The 25388-nt window shown below is 39.0% G+C and overlaps 1 protein-coding gene across 1 annotated transcript in view; it reads right to left on the reverse strand.

Annotated features, from left to right (window-relative positions):
• Positions 1–25388, reverse strand: part of MDN1 (midasin AAA ATPase 1) — a 184470-nt gene that overhangs the window by 63694 nt on the left and 95388 nt on the right. The window contains exons 36-53 of the mRNA XM_049897303.1: positions 24755–24963; positions 23917–24039; positions 21947–22144; positions 19906–20013; positions 19343–19531; positions 16728–16817; positions 16362–16625; positions 15960–16221; positions 14206–14365; positions 13330–13446; positions 11738–11946; positions 9047–9195; positions 8473–8684; positions 7942–8162; positions 6583–6696; positions 4805–4937; positions 3472–3587; positions 1700–1833 (exon numbers count right to left, since the gene is read on the reverse strand). Of these exons, the coding sequence (XP_049753260.1) occupies positions 1700–1833; positions 3472–3587; positions 4805–4937; positions 6583–6696; positions 7942–8162; positions 8473–8684; positions 9047–9195; positions 11738–11946; positions 13330–13446; positions 14206–14365; positions 15960–16221; positions 16362–16625; positions 16728–16817; positions 19343–19531; positions 19906–20013; positions 21947–22144; positions 23917–24039; positions 24755–24963 (3008 nt within the window). The remainder of the gene's footprint in view (positions 1–1699; positions 1834–3471; positions 3588–4804; positions 4938–6582; positions 6697–7941; positions 8163–8472; positions 8685–9046; positions 9196–11737; positions 11947–13329; positions 13447–14205; positions 14366–15959; positions 16222–16361; positions 16626–16727; positions 16818–19342; positions 19532–19905; positions 20014–21946; positions 22145–23916; positions 24040–24754; positions 24964–25388) is intronic.

Raw genomic sequence — 25388 nt, forward strand, 5'->3', positions numbered from 1 at the left:
AAGAGACTATTTTTCCCCGTTAAATTACCTCTGCATATACGGCAAAACTTGGTTGACCATATACATAACGGTCTATTGCTGAACTCTCTTTTTTGTTTCACCAGTCTATATGCCTATCCTTATGACAATACCACACTGTCTACATTAGTGGTTCCCTTCGGGGTTTCATGAGATCCACACTATTTTTATAATATTTTATGATTTTGTCTTTTTCACTGTACTGACATTTGCACTGATGGTACAAACAAAAGGAGGACTGAGACAAACTGTGACTGAGTATTTGGTAGACATTACATTGAAAATGACTTAAGTCAATCTGTTTCTTAAAAAAAAAAAAAAACTGAGAATATTTGTTGCTAATAAAATACAAGCTTTCAAGCAAAAACTATTCTATATTGGAGCTTGACAACTTCCAAGACTTTTCTGGTGGTTTACAGTAATTTTGTGACTTTTTCAATATTGAAAAATGAAATGTGTCAACATGGGAAGATTTGATAACTCAGTGAACAATATTTTCCAGATCACTAATGCATGAGTTACAAACACATGCAAAGGTAAAACTCCACCAAAACACAAACTAGAGCAATGGGTTTTAATGAGTGACAAGTCAGTGATATTTTATTCAGATTCCACATTACAAGTAACCTTTACCATTTGTTGAGTTGTGATGTAGTATCAAAGAGGAATATTCACAATTTCATGAAATGGCTATTAAAATATTCCTCCTTTTCCAAACCTCATCAACTATGTAAAGGCCAGATTTTCTTCACAAACTTCAACCTAAACAACATATTCCAAGAGACTGAATACAGAATTGGCTTTCTTCTGTTAAATCAGACATTAAAGAGATCTTAAAAAATGACTGAACAGTGCCATTCTTCTCACCAATTTTTGTTTTGAAAAAGTTATTTTTTATTAAGAATATTTTCATATTAACATGAAATGGGTTTGTGATAGTATTTCTTTTAAATATAATCACATAAACAAAAGCTCTACGGAAAGTTTACTCTAGCTTACTGAATAATCTGATACAAAACTCAATTTAACTCATATGTGACAATGATTTCTAAGAAGAGTTAAGTAAACTAAAGTATAACTGTTAAAACCCAAATATCCACCAAAAAGTAACTGGACAAATTGTGGCATATACATCTAATACAGTAAAAATGAATAAACTATTGATACATGGAACAATATGGATGAATCTCAAAATAACTATGCTGAAGTGAAAGATGCCAGACAAAAAAAGAATATATACTGAATGATTCTATTTATATAAAATGCCAGAAATGCAAAGTAATCTACAGGAACAGAAGCTAGGTCAATGGTTGCCTGTTTGCAGTGTGGGGGAAGGAAAGAAGGAAGGACAATAAAAGGGTTGAGGAAACTTTTGGGGGTGATGGATATGTTCACTGTGTGAATCAACCAGTTTCATGGGTATGTATATACGTGTGTGTGTATATATTGAAACTTGTAAAATTGTACACTTTAAATATATGCAGTTTATTATATGTTAATTATACCTCGATAAAGCTTTAAAATATAAATGTGTGTTTAAAACTATTAAGAATAGTCAAATATCTCAAATAACACTGGACATATAAGAACAACATTGAAGTTAGTCCTGCCCCTAAGGGCCTTTGTATCAAAAGAAATGCTCTAGTTGTAGATTAAAATAAAAGCAAGCACGTTTCCTCACCTCATTGACACTGGCATCTGACACCGTCCCCTGGGATGACTGTACCCAGAGCAGGATTAATGCATCACAAAGTTCAAAAAAAGCAGCAAGATTGACCACAATTTCATGGGGCAGGCTGTGATAGCTCTCTGGATCTTAGAGTTGACATAAATAAAAACATTTCATCAGACTTAATTAATCTCTGGGCATGTTCTAAATAAACTGAAATAATAATATCCTCAGTACAAAGGTCAATTTCTCTTTTGCTGTCTCAGATAACAAAACTGAATGTCAATTTTTTGCCAATTATTAAAGTTAGTAAATGAGGCAAGTACATCTACGGATATTCATATTGTCTTAAACAAAAATGCAAGGTGAGCAATAATAGGTATTTTATATAAGTATTTGTTTAAACACAAAGCAAAAACTAAGTGTATATAAATGTTTGGATGAATTAGGTAACAGACAAATGAGATACAAGAAGATAGCAAGAAAACTACTATTAACAGTAGTTGCTGCCAAGGGCGGACTTCTTCTGTTTTTCCACTTCTATATAGCTTGAAATTTTTACATCAAGCACAATTATCTTTTTTAATTTAAAAAAACAGAAAGGAAGGGGAAAGAACCAAGACCAAACGCCTATGAACGTGCACTTTATGAGCCAACAAACCTAGGTTTCAAGTTCTGGTTCTGCTACTTGCTAGAGACATGACCTTGAGCAACTCTGTTCCTCCCTTTCCTCATTCATGACATGGGGGCGGTATTTCCCACCTCATAGGGTTGCTATAAAAAGTAAATGATATCCAAGAATCAGAGAAGGAACTGGACTATAGGACTAGTCATGTCTATGAACCATGGCCTCCTCTACACTGTGAGTTAAGAACTATATGGTGTCCGGTTACTACTACCAAATCTTCTGATAGGGGTCACAAAAGCTGGATCTTGGTAGAAAGGGAGAAAAATGTGGAACAGAACTTTAAATTCTCAAGGAATCCAGACTTACTGGGCCCATTTAGACTGGAGAAATCCCTGAGACTGCTGCTGAGGTACTCTTTAAGCCTTGAACCAAAATTATCCACTGAAGTCACCTCTTGACTAAACAGCAGGTTAACTCAAAAAGTAAAGAATGTCACCCCTAAGTACTGGCTCTTTTAAAAAATTATCTATATGAGAACAAATGGGCAACAGTTACTCCAAAGCATAGACAAGAAAGTTGGTGGGCAGTGTGGCTAAGTTAATGGGAGGGGAACAACTAGAACAGAAATAATGAGAATGTTGACACAATGTGAAGAATGTAACCAATGACACTGAACGTTATGTGCAGAAATTATTGAAGGGGAACCTATCTTGCTATGTATTCTTTCGCAAAAAACACAATAAAACGTTTTTTTAAAAAAAAGGTAAATGAGATTAAGGACATGTAAAGCATTAAGTTCAGCACCTGGCAGAGTACCAAAACCAAACCCATTGCCATTGAGTCGTTTTCGACTCATAGTGACCCCACAGGACAGAGTAGAACTGCCCCATAGGGTTTCCAAGGAGCAGCTGGTGGATCTGAACTGCCAACCTTTGGTTAGCAGTCCAGCTCTTACCCAGTGTGCCACCAGGGCTCTGGCAGAGAGTAAGTGCCCAGTAAATGTTAGCCATTACTAGTAAGGGAGTTTGCTTAAAATCAGGCCAAGCAATTAAAAAGGGATCAGTAAAAGGGCAGCAGCTGTAAATATGTCTCTCAACTTCAGCAAATTACGCAATCAGATGCTTAGTTGAAGAATACAAGAGGTATATGATCTTACCTTTATGGAATTCAAAGGACATTCTCAAAACACTATTTCTTAACTTTTTGCCACCAAGAGAAACCAAATTTGCTTCAGTAAAAATCCGTTTTTCCCGGTCAAGATATATGATTGTCCTAGAATGAGAAAAATCGATGTAATAAATAGTTACCAGCTGATAATACTTTTCCATCATATCCTCTGCCTGCTGATCCTGGAACCCCTGGAACATCAACTTTGTTCACCCTGTCAATCTACCTCTGCCTCTGCAACTTCTGAATCAGGGATGGAGGTGAAAGTGCTGACAACTAAGGTGTGGGATGGAGGACAGACGGTGGAGAAAGATGGTGGAGGCTGCCAGGACTCGCTGTTGCTCTGCCATGAGCTGACAAACTGCACTGTGAACTCTTAAAACTGGCCATTATGAAATTGACCTGTGAGGCTAGAAGTTACCCGGTGGCGAGAAAGGGGAAGTTATTGGGAGAGGCGCTGAGGGGGCCTCTGAGGTGCTAGCACACACCATCTTGGTGGGTTCACTGTGGAAAAACTCATCAAACCCATACACTCATTATTGGTGACTTGTCTATATGTTATACTTCAATTACAAAGTTATTTTTAAAAATGTGTTTCACTGATGGCCAATTAAAAAATACTACAGGTCATTACAGTAAAGACTGAGGAAAGGCTGGTTTTAAATGATAATTGTGTAAATTTTTATGTGAGTGTGTATGTAAGTATACAGGTGCTACGTCTGTCTCCAACACTGGAGGACGGAAAATAATATGCACAGACAGATGGCTGAGGAATGCACATGCAAGAGAAGAAGTAGGTGAAAGAAGGGGGAGTTGCTGGGAGTCACAAACACAGTGGTATATATGACTATCTTCTGATAAAGGCTTACCATCAACTAATAAACCCCACCATTAATGCTATGATAGTTTATCTGTCACAGCACCCTGTTAATATACTAAGAACCTGCAATATTTGCAGGCTTCCTGACATTACAGTCACAACGATTTCACTGAGTGCAGAACACAAAGGGAAAAGTGGTGATGGGAAGACAATCATACCTAATGCCTCGCCACTTCGCAGGTTCACATCCCGTTGCCATCGAGTCAATTCCGACTCACAGCGACCCTTTAAGACAGGGCAGAACTGCCCCACTGGGATTCCAAGGAGCGGCTGGTGGATTCAAACTGCCGGACTTTTTGTTAGCAGCTGAAATTTTAACCACTGTGCCACGAGGACTCCCAGGTCCACACACATAAGCTATACTTGACAATGTCTTAAAAAAGGTATAACCTGCAAAACCATAGTGAGGTAAACCATACTTAGAGCAGCAGACTTCACCTACCTGTTTGCAACAGATTCTAAAAGGGCAAAGAGCTGCTCAGACTGGTCCGTTTGTGGGTCAAAGTCCATGGAATTTCTAATCATGTCCAGAGCCTGAATATTCCATCGGGGATCCAAAGGGATCACAAATTCCTCTAGTAGAAAAAAAAAAAAAAAAGAATTTTGTGGTAAAACTCCTTGCCTGGCATATTTCAGTTGAATGTTTTATTTTATTTTGATCACATCAGTCCTGATGGGGATGAGGCAGAACGGGAAAATGATGTTACTAGATACTAGAAGGGTTCAACAACTTTTACCCTATTTCCTTTTCAAATGCAAAATATCTACTAGTCCTGAAAATGTATACCATTGCGGGATATAAAGATAACCCCCGTTAGAACATAAACATTACAATCAAGGCATTCACCTGCTCAGGTCCCACTACTGGTCTGAAAAGAATCCACAGGTTTAATTGCCCAATCTATCACTATTAACCACAAAAAAACTAACCGCTGTGGCAGAAATAAATGGGGATAGCTCTTCATTATCTGCTTACAATAAGATAAACAACTCAAGATTATTTGGTTCAAAAGCCATTTCTTTACAGTCAAGTGCCTCCTGCTGCAGCCTTGTACTACTCCTTTGGCTCAGATATGAAACCTCTTTTGCAAAGAACCAGTGAGAAGACTTTAACCTTCTCCAAAGATTGTGAAGACCAATCTCTGGACAGGGTTAGAGACAGGGAAACAAGACAAAAACGATAGCAGCACTAATTTGAAGTTGGCGGGGCAGGATGGTACAGTGGTCCACTTCAGTTTTCAAAAGCATCCACCAGAGTACAACGAGGGCCTACTGTGGACAGCAAAGGAGCCCATGTTCTAAAGTCCAATAAGAAAAACACACCTACACAATGGAAAAGAAGGTGAAGTACAGTCAATGTGTTCAAACAGTGGACAAGAAATATCTGCTGAAAAAGGAACCTGCTACTGTCTCTAGAACTGTTCTCCCAAAGACCACAATCCTTTCATAACTGGAAATCCTTAATTTAGTTCAGCCACAACCTGACTACCACAGTAGTTTTCTCTATGTTTGATTTCTTCCCAACCATTCACCCCATTACCTTTACTGTACATAAGTAATTGGTTGAACAGCAAAGGATTTTTTTGCCCCTATTTTCCTTAGTAATGCTATGTTCAATCAAATTATATTGTTCTATTCTAGTAAATAAGTTTGCTCTAGTATTCCTTATTTAAAAAATAGAAATCCTGAATACCTCACTTGATTAGATAGCTGGGATGCCCATTTCTTTTATCATTATAGATTTTAAAACTTTGTTGTTAAGGCTTTGTAACTTTGATCATTAAAGTTTTACATTTTCTGAAGAAATTGATCCTGTATATTTTTCCCTTCAGCTCAAAGAGCTCATGGTTCAAATCTCTTCCTGTTAACAGTACTAATAAATCACACAATGTTGTAAGCGGAAGGGATGTCGGAGAAGTAAGAGTTTAGATTCCCCATTTTTCAAATGTGGGCACGAGTCATTTCCAGGCGAAGTCGGGACCAGAGCCAGCCTTCAGCTCCCATGTTCTCTCCACAACGTGTGTATCAACAGCCTCTTTCAAAAGCTGAAGGATAAACAAATAATTGCAAAGAAGCATAATTTGCATCTCTGTACTTGAGCCTTCTTGCAAACACTGTTTTTTTTGTTAGGGTGGGAGCTCGGAGAGGTCTTTTTCCCATGGAACTCAATGGATGCCTTTTCAGAACGGTGCTGAGAGTTAGAAACCAAAGGTACAGTACCTGTTATATTTGGTTGCAGTATTTTGATGACATTACTGACCCCAGCCGAGAGAGAATTTGAATAAAATTTCCTAAGAGATGCAGCACTGGCTTCCAAATGAATCCGTATTGACTCTGTGGAGGAAGGAAAAGCAAAGGTCAGTATCTAAAGCAATGCTGTATGACTGCACTTTCCGCAATGATGAAAATGCTCTATAGCTGTGCTGTCAGACAGAGAACCCACTAGCCGTGTGCGATTACTAAGCACCTGCAATGTGACTAGTGCAACTGAGGGACCCGCTTTTAGATTTTATTTTTCATTAACTTATGCTGAGATTTCAGTAGCCACCTGTGCCCAGTGACTACTGTACCAGACAGTACAGATAAGAATATGCATACGAGCTCTCTCTACACGCATGTGAGCAGATAACCATATATGCCACTCAATAATATGCCTTCAACAAGTTCTCATGGGACAGAAAGGCTCAAGTAAACTCAATTACTGTCATTAGCAATTTCTACCAGTAAATTTCATGTCTTGTACTTCTGCAGCCCAAGTAATATTGCTGTTATCATGTTCCCTCTTAGAAAGAAAAAATACTGAGAAACTAAGACAACTTGGAGTACCAGAACTGAAATAAGATTAGAATCTTAAGCACTTTTAGTGGAAGTGAAATTAACAAAAACAACACTTTACCCAGATAAAATAGTTGTGTAGCAGTATTACAACAAAAAAGCAAGATGTTCAAAATATATAAAGTAATATTAATATAGTACCTTCCTTTTGAATGTGATAGAAATATGGACTGATTCTAAGATGGGGAAGAAAGGTTTTCTTGTGATACATTTCTAAGGGCAGACTCGTTTCTTAATTTTTTTTTTTAACAGTGACACAAATAGTGATGATAAGTCACAAAGTTCTTGCTAGGGGATCTCTGAGATGTCATTTTAACAGTGCAGCCACAGAACAACACAGCTGTGGAAGTACTGACACAGGACTGTTGTTGTTATTAGGTGTCATCAAGTTGGTTCCGACTCACAGCGACCCTATGCACAACAGAACAAAAACACTGCCTGGTCCTACACCATCCTCATAATCATTGCTATGCTTGATCCCTCTGTTTCAGGCACTGGGTCAGTCCATCTTGTTGAGGGTCTTCCTCTTTTTCACTGGCCCTCTACTTTACCAAGCATGATGTCCTTCTCCAGGGACTGATCCCTTCTGATAACATGTCCTGAGTATGTGAGATGTAGTCTCACCATCCTCGCTTCTAAGGACCATTCTGGTTGTACTTCTTCCAAGATGAGTGTACATGTACTTGTATACAGGATAACTGTACATAAATTACCTCATTATACAAATTAAGCTTTTCTACTCACCAAGCCCCTGAGGTATATTCTTGGCTAAATGATAAAGCCATTTAACTCTGAGCATCCAATCCTGATTGGTTGCTCTTTCTATGAGCAATCTAACAGCCATGGCCAGAACATTCGGTTCATCGATCCAATATGTATTCACTTCGACTGCACTGAATTTCAGATTCTCAGGATTGGAGGACTGCATAATTTTTTCTAAGTCTTGCAAGGTAAGAGGCTGGCTCCTGAAATTCATTGAAATGAGCAAAGTTAGTGTTAGAATAACTTTGTGTTTCACATTTCCAAGAACCAAGAAAATTATTTTACAAATAATGGATCACAGAGGTAATGGGGGAAAAATGAGTCCCCCACAAATGACGATTAAAACATACAGCTAATAAATGGGGAGCCACATTGAACAGTAAAACCACGGCAGCTGGATAAGAGTAGACCACATAACGTTCTGGTTGAATATGTTGGGTCATGGCCATTATCAGCAAAGACAAAAACTAGTCAAGGTGCCAGAGAGACACATTCACTTGAGTTTCCACTGACCTTGCCCAGCTGCTGGTTGTCATGCTCATCCTGTTGAGGCAATATGCTAAGATCTGTCCATCACTTCGGACTACAGAGAGGTGAGAATCTTCAGTAGCAAAGAGAGCTGAGGGCAGAGAATCTGGCCATAGTCCCAGGGCAAGAATGGAGTTACCCCAGGTTTCATGTGCTCGCAGAGAAGAAACATGTTTCTCCAGTAATGCCTGTACAAGCTGGCAGGAGACAAAAACACACACCAAGATATAAGTGCCATTATTACCAGAAAACTACCAGACCGTGTAATAACAGTTTTCTAGGTCCTATGTGAGCATCTCACAATAGCCCTCATATACATTCTTCAGTGTACAACACCACAGTTAAATCCTACTTTTTCTGATGACCATTGTTTCATGTAAGAAATATTTATATCTGAGCAATTTACCAAGAAAGTAACTGGACACCAGATGTCTATTAGCAAACTGCAGTGGTCAACTCTCTTAGACCATTAAAGTTGCCATCTATAAAAAGAATTTCCTTCTGGTCAATAATGTGGTACATTATAACTTAAACAGCTGTTGGAAACACTTCATGGTACCTTCCGGTTTGCTGGTGAATGCTGGGAACAGACGTATACTTCCCAGCATGCTTCAGAAAAGGCTTTATCCAAACTCATTCCTTGCTGCAGATACTGGACAATGAGTATGGCTGTCTGAATCAGAGTTGACACTGAAGACACTGGAGTACCTATAAAGAAAAAATATTGTACCCAAGACTACTCCCCTGAGATAATCTTTAAACCTTAACCCAAAAAATAGCCCCTAAAGTTTTCTTAAAATCGAACAATAGTCTAGCTTAACTAGTAAAAAAAAAAAAAAAAAAAGGCCTGCCTTGAGTATTATGCTCTTTTAAGAACTATCTTTATGGGATCAAAGTGACAACAGCAACTCAAAGATTAGATAGCAACCTTAGCGAACAGTGAGTTTATTAATGGCAGAGGAACAACTCAGAAAAGGAGGGTGAGAACAGTTGTACAACTCGAGGAATATAATCAATGTCACTGAATGGTACATTTGGAAACTGTTGAATTGGTATATGTTTTGCTGTGTGTATTTTCAAGAAAATAAATACAATTAAAAAAAAAAGAAAAAACACTGCCATCTATGAACAATTAGATTCTATAAAATCTCCAATGAAATAGATAAATTCCACCTTTAGATCAAACCTTCTTCCACTCAACTCTACCCAGATTATGGTTTTAGAACATCTAAGTGGACTCTAGGGTCTTCCTAGGGCACAGTGGACTTGTGGAAACATTCATATTACTTCCCTCTTATTCTCCTTCTCTATCTGCAGTATATTGTTGTGAAGTGACCAGATGACTCATTCACAGGTGTGATAAACCCTCATCACACATCTTTAATCTAATACTGAAGACCTGACGGTGACAAAGTGAGCATGACCTCATAAAAGACCATGGCTTTGAAATCCAACACTCCTACTTTTAAATCCAAATGTCATTATTAATTGTTGCCTTTGACCAGTAGTTCAGTCTCTCTGAGCCTTATCTATAAAATGGAAATACATGCTTTGCAGAACTGATGTGAGAATAAGCAACTAGCATTGTACCTAACACATAGTAGTTATTCAATAAACAGCACTTTGTTTATTATTATTATTGCTCTTTCTTGTATTTTTCAACATTTCAAAGTCATACCTGTCTGTTTTAAACAACTCAAACTTTTCTCTTTATTCCACCTTCAAGAGGCTCAATAATGGCCCTGAATATGAGGGGCAAACTTCATGAATCTCATGCCTAAAGCAGTGTCCCTCAAGGTGTGGAACTCTGAAGCAGCTACCAGAATTACCCGAGGAGCTTCTTAAAAAATATTGATTCTCGTGCCTCTTCCAGACCTGTTCAACACAATCTCTTTGAGGGAAGACAGGAGGCTGGACATCTACATTTTCAACAAGCTTTCCTGGAAATTTCTATTCTGTGTACACTAAATGTAAGAACTCCTGGATGAGCAGTCAAATGGAATAACATACTTCTATTGCTGCTGTTAGGTAACAGTGACTAGGTTCCAACTCATAGTGACCCTGTGTCCAACAAAATGGAATGCTGCCTGGTCTTACGCCATCCTCATAATCATTGCTTTGTTTGAGCCCATTGCTGCAGCCACTATGTCAATCCATCTCATTTGGGGTCTGTCACTTTTTCACTGACCCTCTGCTTTACCAACCATGATAAACTTTCTCCAGGGACTGGTCCCTCCTGATAACATGTCCCAAGTATATGAAATGAAGTCTCGCCACCCTCGCTTCTAAGAAGCATTCTGGCTGTACTTCTTCCCTGACAGACTTGTTCATTCTTCTGGCAGTTCATGGTATGGTCAATATTCTTTGCCAACACCATAATTCAAAGGTGTCAATTCTTCTTCAGTCTTCCTTATTCATTGTCCAGCTTTTACACGCATATGAGGTGACTGAAAATACCGTGGCTTGGATCAGGCACACCTTAGTCCTCAAGGTGACATCTTTGCTTTTCGACATTTTAAAGAAGTCTTTTGCAGCAGATTTGCCCAACCCAATACACTGTTTGATTTCCTGACTACTGCTTCTGTGGGCATTGATTGTGGATCCAAATAAAATGAAATCCTTGACAACTTCAATATTTTCTCCACTTATCATCATGTTGCTTACTGGTCCAGTTGTGAAGATTTTTGTTTCCTCTATGTTAAGGTGGAAACCCTGGTGGCGTAGTGGTTAATTGCTACAGCTGCTAACCAAAGGGTCAACAGTTCGAATCCACCAGGCACTCCTTGGAAACTCTATGGGGCAGTTCTACTGTCCTGTAGAGTCACTATGAGTCAGAATTGACTCGATGGCACTGGGTTTGGTTTTGTTATGTTAAGGTGTAACCCATATTGAAGGCTGTAGTGCTTCAAGTCCTCTTCACTTTCAGCAAGCACGGTTGTATCATCTGCATATCATGGGTTGTTAATGAGTCTTCCTCCAATCCTGATGCCCTGTTCTTCATATAGTCCAGCTTCTTGGATTACTAGCTCAGCATACAGACTGTAAGTATGGTGAAAGGATACAACTCTGACACACACCTTTCCTGATTTTAAACCATGCAGTATCCCCTTGTTCTATTCAAACGACTGCCTCTTACAGGTACCACATGAGCACAGTTAAGCGTTCTATAATTCCCAATCTTTGCAAAGTTACCCATATAAATTTCTATAGGACTGAAACTCTACAAAAGCCCAGAAGTCAGGCTCCTCACCTACAACAGCTCCTCGGGTCTCTGTGTGTAGAGCCAAGAGGGTGTCACACACACTGTCCCCCACCAACCCAAGGCTGTGCAGAAGAACTTTCAAATCCAAGTCATCTGGGATGCTCCCATCTCCTTCTCCTGAAATGTAGATTTCAAGCCCACGATTCCTCATAGCTCGGGATATTTCTCCATGAACAGGATCCATTGAGAGAAAAAGCCTAGTAACATAGCAAAGAAAAAAAAAAAAATTAAAATCCCAGTGCAACCAATGTTGCTGTTAAGGAACAACAGGTAAAGGCAAATCTTATGTGGTTCATCTTCAGGGAGTTTAATCAAAGGAGACACAACTAACTCAAAGTTGGCTACCTTTACCTGTACACCATCTTCTATTTCCCAAGTACCTCATTATGACAAATCAGTTTCTCTAATTCTGTTTCCTAAGGAACTATGTATTGTACTTTAAGGAACTATGTATTGTACTTCAAGTGTACCTTTAGTGTTATCTGAGAATTTAAAAAATCCTACTCTCATACATCCCCCAAATAAAGCAGTGTTAATTCATCATTTTAATTCACCTACCAAGAGTAAAAAAGAGAGGAGTATGTTATTCTAAACAATTAGTTTCATATATTCATCTCCACCTGGCCCTCTGCCATCTCACAAATCGGAACTGCTGACTCACCACTGGACACAACTGCTTCTCCACCAGTCTTTCTTTTCTCACTGAATGGCACCTGCATTCACCCAATTACTCAAGGCAGAAACTTCCAGTGTCGTCCTTGCTCCCTCTTTTTCTCATTCAACAAATTCACTGGCAAGTCTCACTTCTGTGACTACCCTAGCTATAGTTATCACATCATCTCTGGCCTGACAGTTACTTTCAGTTCCTGCAAAATGCTTGTAACCTGGTCTCCTTGCTTCCATACTTCACCAGCAGGTTTACAGGTCACAAAACTTCCACAAGAGAGCTGTCCAGCTGAACTTCCTGCAATGGCAGAAATGTTCTACAGCTGCACTCACCAATCTTGTAGCCATGAACTACATGAATTGTGGACTTGAGCACGTGAATGCAGCTAAGCAACTGAGAAACTAAAACTGTATATATATTTAAATGTGAACAGCCATATCCAATTGGCAAATGGCTATTGTACAGACAGTACAGTTCCAGAGTAATTTTTTAAACCACACATCAGCTCATATCACTCCCTTGATCAAAATCTTTCCATGACTTTTCTCAGAATAATGTGATCTGAGGGGCCAATGCTGCTCCTCAATCTGAAATACTCCCCAACCCCAAGTACTTTCTATCTCAACCTATTAGACTTTTCACAATTTTTTTTCTCATGTACTCCCCTCTCTAAAGTGTAATAGGGCCCACGGAGCCAGGGACCTAGCCTCCCTTGTTTATACCTGTGCCCCAGACCCTATTTAGTGCCTGGCAATTAGTAGATTCTGAATAAATTATTAACTACATCAATGAATGGGTGAGCATGTTCATGACATGGTACATGAATATAATATATAAGGAGGTCCTGCCGAATGCCCACCTCTACTATCGAGATTGTAAGATTCTTAGAAAGATAGCTAAGAGGCATAAATACCTGAAATTGGGATTTGGTGTTATCGTGGGAATGGCTCCGTCTATCATTCCTCTCTCACTAACAGTGAGGACACCTCCAGGTTCAAGCAAAGCATTCAAACGATCCAGCACCGACGGGCTACGAGAGGGAGTAGAGATGTGAGCAGGCTGGCCTGCTGCACTGGCCCTGCTCTCCTCGCAGGGGCCTCTCGCGGCTCCTGACCCATGCCTCCTTCAAGTACAAGTCACCCTCACCTATGGAACTGTGATCCTTTTCTAGTGTACGTTTCTGCTTTATTCCCCATTCACTACCAAGGCACAAAGCCCAGAGTTTCATACACTATAATTACATAAAATATTAAGTTGAACAAATAAAGAAAATGATAGAAGGTTCCTGGAACTATTCCCCTCTCCTTTTTTCCCTCCTTCATTCCTAAACATTATTAAATCTTTTTAAAGGTAAATGGATTTCAATTTGAAACATTCAGAAAAAACCTACATGTAGTAGCCTCCCTTATGTTAAGTGTATATGTTCTGTGCCCTTTTCCTTTCTTGGGGATGAAAAGTGATACACGGATTAATTGCTGTCACCACTATAACACATTTACTAAATGCCTGCCCTGTGTCAGATCATCCCTTTCAAAATCTCCAATAAAGAAGGGCACTTAATGAAAGGAGATTCCAGACTGACTTGACAGATCCTAACATAAAAAGGCCTAACTCAAAGGCCGTTGTTTAGAAAAATAGTGCAATTTTGCTAGAATATGGCTGAGGGTGTGTTTCTAGCTAAGAAAAACAGTGGATTAAAAATACCAGAACCTCCACCTAAGTTTCTACGCTGACCAGCACATCCCAAATCTCAAAATGGTCTACTCATGATTGTGTATGAGGTTCTTACTTGCAGAAGTTCACATTGTCCATCAGAAGCCAGTCTCCAGACTTCAGGGCCTGAACCAACATGCTGTCAACCCATTCAAACGTGCCGTGGCTGCGACCACTGACTGACTGCATGAGTTTCAACCCAAAGCCCCGGAACTCTTCCACAAGTTTGGCAAACTCTGAAATGTTACAGGCAAGAATCACTATCCACAGCACTTGGTTAGAAACCAAGGCAATCACAAAAATCAAAGCTTATTAAAGGACAGCTACAAACTTCCGGCCCAATTTTGTTTTTAAGTTTCTTATAGAGAAAAGGAGTTTTATTTTTGTTTAAATATTACAATATCAGGTTTGGGGCAAAAAAATACTTCTTAGTGGCTTCCCGAATCAAAGGCTAGTTACTCAAGAGTTTACTCTAGGATGATGGAGAAGGTAAATACCCTTGTTTTAGTTCCTTAAGTGGCAGGAGGATGTTTTCTGCCTACTTCTGTATTTGTATTATAAAACTGCTGTAGGTTGTTACAGTGCATTCAATGCTGCTAACCTGGGCTTCTGTCACAGTGAAGGTATCATGTGACTATAGTAATAACTGGTGCTAAATAAATAAAGCACTATTTGCCTACTGCTTTATAGTTCATATAGCCCTTCCCTAGAAATTTTTTAATCTTCCCTTTCAATCTTTTTTTTGTTGGAAATTGTTTTATGACCCTTTTTCATATCACAAAGTAATACATGTTGGACTCCTCCTTCTAGCTGTGAGGAAATAACAAGGTTCACAATTCATGTCCCACTGTTAGCAATTAGAAAACAGGGCAAATATATGAAACAATGCTTTCAGAAACGGAACAGGCTGTGATCCTGGAAGGAAGAGAAACAAAGAAGGTGAAGTCAGGTGATGGTCCTGGATTTCTGGAGGCAATTCCTAGACTCCAGGACGGGGAGAAGGAATCCAGATTTCAGAGGTCTCACTGAGTTGAAGAAGCAGACTGGAGTCCAGTGAGGCTGAGGCAGCTGAAGTGAGGGGCAGAGCACTAGAGAGGAGGGAGCTACCCAGAGAAAGAGTTCCAGAAACCTGGATAAGGATTCCTGGAGTCTTTGGCCAAATAACAATCTGCATATAAAGGGCGAAGTTCCGTAACGATGAGCAAAAAAAACTTCCAAGGAAAGGACAATTCCTGGAGTTTACACAGGGCTAGGACTCAATCCAATTTCCACTAGCCAGAGTAAGGAGCTCAAGCTTTGTAAGTAAAGGATGATCATCACCATGACAGACTCAACCTAAGGGCGTTTACCTGTAACCCCCCCTGAGGGGCATGCTCCTCCACACCCAGAAATTTGCACTCTAATATGCTAACTGTACATGACACAGACTGGTGTATTTCTTCCACTTTCTATAATAAATGAATAAACAACTAAACTATCAATTCAGACTCCTAGTCTACAATTTAAAATGCTCTCAATGTCTTTAAAAATTATTTTTTAAAAAAAGTGAAAATAAGCCAACAAAAAATAAAGTTTTATACACAAGTGACTTATCATTATATATCCACAAAATGAACTATAAAGCTCAGCAAGCGATTTCATTCCTGTTTGCTTCTTTAGGAACACCAATCCTAAATACCTCTAGTTCACTTTACTTTCTAATCCAAAGATTCTGAAGTTTTGATTAAAAATCATTAACTTAAAAATTATGGGCATTTCATTTATAAATGTATTACCTGCAAATGGACACTATATAACAAGTATTTGACATGCACATTCAAGCACACATACCTGCCTTGGAATATGAGTTTATTTTATTGTTGAGTCGCTGCATAAGCAATAATACTGCTTCCAGCTTATTGACAATCTCCATCGTGATACCTTTCCCACCTTCTCCAAGACACTTGGGCTTATACATCAGAAGAAAGTGACTCCAGGCTCGCAGCACTACTTCCGCATCATCAGCACTAATAAGGAGGCTGTCCCTTAACAGTGCCCTTACAGTGCCCTCCACCTTCTCTAGCAGCTGCCTCCAAGGGCGTGCAAGATCCACCTGCAATTTCCAGAGCACATGTGTTCATCACACCCTTTGGTCAGTCAAAGGATCTACAGTCACCACCAACACAGAATACCATCCATAGGACCATGGCAATTATTATTTTTTGCCTGAAATTTTGAAGGCAGACAAGTTACCTGCTCAAATCCACCCAAAAGCTCAGTAGTGTCCATTGCACTATTCATAGCCATGATCTTTAACGTGTGGCCAGTAAGGTGTGCCAGAAGCTGCACCAGGCTGGTCTTGCCCACAGAGGCTGGTCCCACAAGAATGACCATCCAGCTCATCTGCACACACTTCATGATCGACTCCAGGGATTGTAATGACTGGTGCAGGAGCGACAGGGGTCGGCGGGATGGGTGAGGAACATAACTGCCACGGGTAAGGATGGAGTAGCCCAGCTGAAAAGACACACCAGTGAGATATCACAAGCGGTCTGGTAGTAGAAGAGAAAAAACCATAGAAAACTGTCAAAGAACAGAGGACGATCTCGCTCCCCTCACCTGTACATCATAGGGGGTGATATGAAATAGCCTGGTTCCTGTATATGGGTTAGAATTTGAGCCAAACACATCCTTGAATACAGTAATGACCTAAAGGAAGAAGATGATGCAATCAAAACACAAATCACTCCACCAAATTCTTAGCCAAACCTTCTAGAATGAATTATTTCTAGAAAACATGCACAATGCTATGAGTCACAATATTCTGAGAACACTAGTCACCATTTTAGTAGCCTTCTGTATTTTCTATTATAAAAAAGTATAGACTACATTTAATTCTTCAGAATGCAGGGAAACTTTGGCTCAAGAACAGTGTAGTCTCGTATTTCCAAATTATCTGAAAGTCCAGCAAGGATATACCATAAATTAAAATAAAGCCATGGACACTAAGGTAAACCTAGAGATGTAAAAGGAAGTTGCTGGCATGATTCAAATTGCCACGTAAAAAGAGGACAGAAGATAATAGTGATACGAAGAACAATGACCATTTATTGACCATCTACATCATTTCTGATCCTTATAGCCCTGCAAAATAGATAGCATTTCCATTTTATAGATATGGAAAATTGGATTCATAAATTATGTGATTTGGACACAGTGGGTAAGTGATTTTTAATCTAAACCGGTCTGATTCCAAAAATACCATGTTATTCCTCCAAGTATTTATGTAGGGATGACAATCAGAGTTAGTTCTCTAACTCTAACCAACTGTTTACATGCAGTTATCCTTTTTAAGCAGGAATACTGTTAGAAAACTTCCTGTTAACTCTATTTTCTGTTTGGATTTCTTTAGAGAATCTAAGATGTGTTAGGAGGCAAGGTGAAAAAAAACTTTGTTTCCCATGGCAGGAGGAAAAATTAAAGCCACATAAAACAAATTTACACTGAATTTCAAAACTAAAAAAGCATACTCATATTAATAATTATTAATATACACTGCATTCAAGTCAGAATGAAAATAACAAAGGTAAAATTATAATCAGTGCCAAACAATGCCTATGAGACTAAAAGCAGCTTACGGGAAAGTGTGACCATCATTTACCTCTGGGTCCGGGCAATTTCTGATCTCATACTAAGCCTATGATCTACTCTCCCTGTTACTCCACTAGAGGGTTAAGGTTGCAAATGCTTTCATAATACAGCTGGGTTCATTTGGTTTTATAAAATCATATTTAATTCACCCCAAACTTTCCAAATTTTATAGTCTTTCTCCTATTATTTGAATGCCTCCTTCCTGACATTTTTTTTCTCAGAAAACACCTATTTGGTGAATTACAGTAAGTCTGAATTGGAGGAGTGTTGGATCTTCCACACCCTACAGTAATTCACCGTTTGACTAACATAAATTGCCCCATCACTTGCCAATATCTGACCGTAATTAATACCAAAAACTAGAAAATAGATAAACTAAAATACTAGATGATGGCATATAAATTACATCTCAACAAAACTGTTATACTAGCCGCAAACTTTCTCCTAATATAAAGACTGAAGGTCACTTGCAGGTAATAAGTAGGCTGTTAAGGTTTGGCTAGGCTCTGGATACAACATAAAAAGGTATCCCGGCTGAACACAACAGAATGCAAAGTGTGTGAACACTGTGTATGCAACAGGCTAACCACACCTTCTCATTTCAACAAGGAAGTTACCGCTTCTAATGAGTGGATCACTATTTTAATTAACTCGTTTTTCAAACAGCTGTGGTGTAGTAGAAGGAATGCCAGACAAAGTGAAGAAGGCCTGGGTCAGAGGGCCGGCCCTGGCAGCTAGGACCTGTTAGTCACCAGGACGCACCAGGACTCTGAGCCTTAGGTCCTCATCTGAAAGAGATCATGATAGCACCTCCTACATACAGCTCTTATGAGCATCCAGTGAGGCAAAACTTTAAATGCAATGAAGCAAAATGCATGAATAATTATAAGTTAAGTTAGAAGTCAGAAATTCTTGTCATTTTCTATTTTACTATTAAGGGTTATTTTAATTTCCTATTACAGAATAACCTCTCTTTAGCTCTATTTATACTTCCTACAGAGTGACTAGGTGGCCCACATGATTAAGTACTCAACTACTAGCTGAAAAGTTGGCAGTTTCAATCCACCCAGAGGTACCTCAGAAGACACCAAAACTGCTTCCAAAGGGTCACAGCCTTGAAAATCCTATGGAGACGTTCTACTCTGCACACATGGGGTTGCCACTGAGTCAGAACTGACTCAATGGCAACTAATAACAACATATTTCCTATATATTTTCTAATTTGATAGTTATTAAAAAAAAAACAAAACAAAACAAAACTTGTCCTTTTACTAGGTGACCTGTCTGTCTCCAACTGCTTCCCAACTCTGAGCCTGGAAAGATGACGAAGACCTAGTTCTCTACTACTGTTTTAAGAAGGTTTGCAACCATGGAGATTTAGATGGATAAGCAAATTGCATCCTCCAAAATAAACTATTCTAAACTGCGAGACCCTAAGATAGGTGAACGTTTAGTATGTTCTCTTAACTCCTAAATTTCCAAGCTGCTTCGGTGGACCTGGTATTATTAGTGTCAGTACGCTCTTTTTCTCACAAATCAACTTTCTGATGAACAGAAACACACAGAGCAAGGGTGACACTCACCTTTTCTTTGTCTTTCCTGGTTCTCATTCTTTCACCATAGACCAGAAACACATGCTGAGCAGGGTCATAACACCCAGGGGACTGGTCAACCAGCATCAACTGACACCAGCGGAAAAGGTCCCGGAGGTTGAATTCCCAGGGTCCTCCTTTCTGCCCCCATTTCTTCTCAACAGTCACTTCATGATCGATCTGGAAAGAAGTACCCTCATTGAGAAACTTGTCTCACTGCCAAGCACTACATTGTTTTCAATGTACTACAAATGCAAATGTAATCTGAAACAGAAATTAACAGGCTTGATTCAGATGCCTCCTTTTCTCAACCCAGATTTCTAAATGCCAGGAATTCCTTGTAAGCATTAAAATTGGTACACACAAAACAGAAGTGATTGCTGTAACCGTCAAACGAGAAGCTTGCCTTACACTAGAAATGTGTAGTTCAAGTTGATTTGTCTATTATAAAAAATTAAAAAAAATTTTTTTTTTTTTTAGGGACCAGTAATTTGGGAGATACTTATGTTACGAAAATGCTGGTACAAATATAGCAAGGAAAATGAAGAACTCACCTGGTTATTGAAAGCAACCATTTTCTTAACAATATTTTTGTCAATGGCTGGAAATAAAGTACTGGCAATGAACTCCATGTCAATTACTGTAAGGGGATCCACAAAGACCTATAAAATTTAAAAATAACATGAAGAACTGTCATTGTTTCTCTTTACCAAACACCAAAAATGACTACCACATTTCACGTGAAATTTTTATTTAACAACAAAGTAGCAATACCTCAGTAAAATATGTAATTTCCAGTTTCAGAAATTTCTTTGACAGCATTTTTGGATACAGAATCATATATAATGTTTAAAATATAAAGCAACAGAAGCTTTTTTTTTTTTTTAGCTCAACTGTGGTGAATTAAAGATATGAAAAGATACATGCAATTCATTTTAAAAATGGATTTGCTTTAAAATTTCTATGTATTATGTAAAATGCTCTAAAAAATCTAGATGGTAGGGATATGACTGTTCACTCTAAAGCATGTTAAACTTTTCAATATCTTTGAAATTTTTCATGATAAAATACTCTTAAAAGATACTCAGCACGTTCTTAATTCTCAAGGGACAGAGACTTTAAGGAAAACTAACATAGAGGCATTCCCAAATCTCTAGATTTGCCAAATTCTCAAAACAGCTATTAAAGCAAATAATAAATTTTTTTTTTAATCTGGATAATTCACAAAATGAGTTATTAACCTCCTCTCAATTATTAAGGGAATGATTTTTTAAGAAAATCTGTTGAAAGAAAAGTATAAAACATAGAATGTGTATATACACAACACTCCTGAAATAAAGGCAAAAAGAAAAAAGCACCACAATGTTAATAATGATTGACATTGGTACTGGGAATATAGATTTTTTTATTCTTCATGGTAGTCTTCTTCAATTAAAATGCATTATTTCATTTTCATTATAAAACGTTTTTAATGTTTCAATAGATTGCACAGATGTATTAAAGATCAAAGGTTGGCCTTCCTCCAGCGTAGCAGGGGCGGGGGTTCAGGGACCATGGTTTCAGGGGACATCTAGGTCAACTGGCATAATAAAATCTATTAAGAAAACATTCTGCATCCCACTTTGGACAGAGGCATCTGGGGTCTTAAAAGCTAGCAAGTGGCCATCTAAGATTCATCAATTGGTCTCAACTCACCTGGAGCAAAGTAGAATGAAGAACACCAAAGACCCTACAAGGTAATTATTAACCCAAGAGACAGGGCCACATAAATCAGAGACTACATCAGTCTGAGACCAGAAGAACTAGATGGTGTCCGGCTACAACCAATGACTGCCCTGACAGAGAACACAACAGAGAATCCCTGAAGGAGCAGGACTGCAGTGGGACGCAGGCCTCAAATTCTCGTAAAAAGACCAGACTTAATGGTCTGACTGAGACTAGAAGGACCCCGGAGGTCATGGTCCCCAGACCTTCTGTTAGCCCAAGACATGAACCATTCCCAAAGTCAGCTCTTCAGACAGGGATTGGACTGGACTATAGGACAGAAAACAATCCTGGTGAGGAGTGAACTTCTTGGATCAAGTAGACACGATGCTATGTGGGCAGCTCCTCTGTGGTGGGGAGATAAGAAGGCAGAGGGGGACAGAAGCTGGCTGAATGGACATGGAAATACAGGTGGAGAGAAGGAGTGTGCTGTCTAAGGGGAGAGCAGCTAGGAGTATATAGCAAGGTGTATATAAATTTTTGTATCAGAGACTGACTTGATTTGTAAACTTTGACTTAAAGCATAAAAAAAAAGATTGGCCTTCCTCAATGAGTGCAGTAACCGAATCCTGAAGAGGGTGATGGCCTTCCTCTCTTCCAGCTGACAACACACCAGTTCAAACCAGTGATTCAGGGCGGGAGAGAAGTGATGATGGAATCATGAATAATCATCACACAAAGACATGAAACTGAGAAGCAGAAAATTAAACTGATGTAATGTTTGAATAAACATTAAACTCTCATTCTCACAGGGAGCATCCTAACAGCTAAGGGTGAGCAGTCTTATCAGCCCTAAAACTGCACCTTTGGTCTTGCAACAGCAAATCTTACCTGAGTGAATCTGTTAAGGAAAGACTTGGGCAAGCCCTTCCTCCCACCTCCTTGTCTGAAAGGATTCTGACACCCAAAAATCTTCGTCTTCTCATGCTGTACTAGAAAACTCATTCCTAACTCAGGAACATAGATTTCTCCTCGATGGTCAAAGCAAGCATTGAGTCCTTCCAATACTGACTGAGAAGCCAGGTTAAGCTATTTGGAGAAGAAAGTGCACACATTTGTTTTATTACATACACTACACAATTACAACAAAAAGCAAAGGAATAATATGTATAAAAGGAAGACAGTGTTATCTTCAGGAAGGAAGCATAAACAATCTTGGTTAACATTCTATTTAAGCTGAGTGATGAGTTGATGTGCACTCAATATACTACTTTTTATTTCACATAATATGTTAAAGAGATTTTGAAATGTGTAAAATAATATATCAACATATCAATAATTCTTAAGTAAACTGAATATTCAGATTAAATTAAAAAAAGACAGTTAAACTCTTCTCTAGAGTTAAATTGTACCTGTGTTTACCCACTTTGTGAACAGGTGATAACATAAAAAACAACTTGCTAATGCAGATACCTTATTTTCGAAATCTGGCTTTTTTTCAAATTTAACAATAAATGTATGGGACAGATGAGGTCTGACTACTCTTTACATGCTTTCCTGGCTCAATACTAAGCAAAATCTCCAAATGGGTTTCAAAGTTGTGATATAAACAACATAAAATGGAACTACATAGCTACATTACACTGACTGTTTTGTGAGCAATAAAAAAAAATTACAAAGGGTTCCTGTGTCATAAAGGAAAAGGGATAAATGGAGGTCTTCAGACACCGGGTTCAGCACTCATGTGGTTTTTAGACAACATGGAAAAAGTGGATTTAAGAAATGCAAACAGACAAAAAATAGGTCTGTACTAGAATGTCCAATGTCTTATTTACATACAAGCACGAACTCCTTTGTGTTTCCTCAAACAGGTTAAGTTCTAAAAGCTGGTCTTAAGTGTGTCTGCAAATCCAGAATGCCTAAGGAGGGTTTAAGCCTGCAATCCCTGGATGCGCTTATACCAGATATAAGTATTATCAATAGCCTTCAGCTTTAAAATTAGGCATTCTTTTCTCCTGGGTGATTAATGTTCTATCAGACATCTTTTCCCAAAAAATCTGGCAAAACTCCCTCTCCTGGATGGTCTGCCCAAGAGCAGCAGCAGCCAGCTCAGTGTTAGGGGATGGATTGCTCAGCACTCCCTCTGATGACGTGGAGCTTTCCAACAGCATCTGAATCTAGCAAAACTGCTGCTGCTTGTGTCACAATTCTTCATCTAAAGCACTTTCATCACTGTAATCATGTTAGCACCACACGACTTCCCAGCCTTTTCCTGAATTAACATTGCACATCCCAAACTGACCCGACTCCTTTAGCCACAACCTTAAATTTTTTTTATTTTGTGCATCACTGTTCCATGTTTCAACCTGGCTGTCAGTCACATAGATTCAGCACGTATCTTGTGATAGGCTCTGTTCCTCTGATATCCAATACGCACATCTAACCCTGACCATTTTCTCATGTCTCTTCTTACTATAACTCTTCCTAGTCTCTCTACTTTTGCACTGTTAAACATGAGGTGGTTGACACTATTTGTAAAGGATCTCTGAAATAAAATACAAATACAGCAAGCCTGCCAGAGATTAGAGAACAAACTAGACAAGAGGCAGCTTTTCTCTGCAGGTAAACTTAAAAAAGTAGAAGAGTTTGTGGGTTATATGTACAGAGGCTTCTGTATATGCTTCCTGCCAAGTGACCTTTCTTTTTCTTAAAAGAAACCAAGGAGGATTCTTTTCATTAAGAATTTGCCTTTACTAACCACCAGCATGATCACCCACTGAGAATTGTTCCAGAGCTATGAAAAGTTGGACTGCTCCTCCCACATGTGATTTCATCATTGGCATGATGGACGCTCTCCTCACCTCATCCAACACAACCCAATGGCCTGCCTTCAGAGCTGCCAGCAATGGGCCATCGCGCCAGGCAAACTCGCCTGCCTTGCCACCTTCAACAGGTAGATCTGCTCCAAATAGGTCTGTGATGTCCTTTGAGAAGGGGAGGAAACACAGAAAAGCCAACATTACATAAAAACATTAACTAGATCCCAAAGTCCTAAGTCTAAAATGATAAATACTTGCGCCTTGTGCTGCTGCTCTTCCTTCTTACACTCAAAAAGATAGACAAATCAATTCTAGCACTCCTTTCCAGAAGCCCAGACATGACCCAAATACCTTCTCATCATAATACTCCAAGTAGCAGTCAAACGGAGCTGACATCCCAGATGAGTAGTTCTCAACCCTGGATAGACTTGGGGAATTAACTGGTGAACTTCTTAAACAAAACAAAGCAACAGCAACAGTGCTCAGGTCCCACTTCCAGAGAATCTCACTTGCTTTGTCATCTCTGTCTCATATTTTCTTGAGATTGTTTCTACTAATTTTTTAAGAAAGGAAACAACTGAAGTGGGATTGTATTACAGTAAATAGTGAGGTGGGTAACTCTCAAAAGAGAATAAAGAGTTCAGTGAGGATAACAATACAGGTGTCAGCTATTAATGAACCCAAAGCAGAATCAGTCTGAAAGGTTGCTGTGGTCTTTATCGCCATATGAAATATTTGGGGTATTGACAATCCCATAACTATTTCTGATTAAGAAACTCTGTAAGAGTGACATTTACTACTGTCTATACCTAACAAAAAAAAAAAAAATTTTTTTTTTTTTTATTACCTATCCCCATTAGCTAGAGAAGACTAAGCTTACCGTCTGCTCTGACAAGTTGATTCGAACAAGAGTGTTGCCTGAAGCCTTTGCTAGTGCTCCCACCAAACTGGTCTTGCCCACACCGGGGGAACCCTCCAGGAGGATGGGTTTGTTCAGTTTCGTAGCTCGTAAGAGTCTCTGGGCATTCATAGCTGTAGTGCCAGCACTGAGTGCATAGTCAGCAATATTATTCCTGTGAAGGACAGGTCCTTAAATGAAGAGAAAAACCATATATAAGCTGGACACCACAAAGCTGTATGCAAACGTCAACACGACACGCTCAGAATCCATCATGGCTATCATTCAGTGAAGTATCATCTGCAGTGAAAATTCTTAGCCCCTATTTCAACACTTCCCCACTCTGGGATCTACAAAATGCTTTACGGGAATAGCCAGTAGCATACTTTCTTCAATTATGCCCACTACTCAGATTGCTCCTCTCTAACCACTGTGAGACACCTATACACAGGTACATAAGTCTAACTGCAAACACATGTCTCTTTTCACAACCTACCTGTACCTCCAATTACTACATGTACTTGTGTAATTTACCTTTAGAAACAGGTATTTTCCTAAAATTCAGATATAAGTGAGGTGTATCCACTAGTCGTTTATCCACGGCTTTTAGGCCACC

The sequence above is a fragment of the Elephas maximus genome, chromosome 1 (assembly GCF_024166365.1).
Source record: "Elephas maximus indicus isolate mEleMax1 chromosome 1, mEleMax1 primary haplotype, whole genome shotgun sequence".
Taxonomy (NCBI): domain Eukaryota; kingdom Metazoa; phylum Chordata; class Mammalia; order Proboscidea; family Elephantidae; genus Elephas; species Elephas maximus.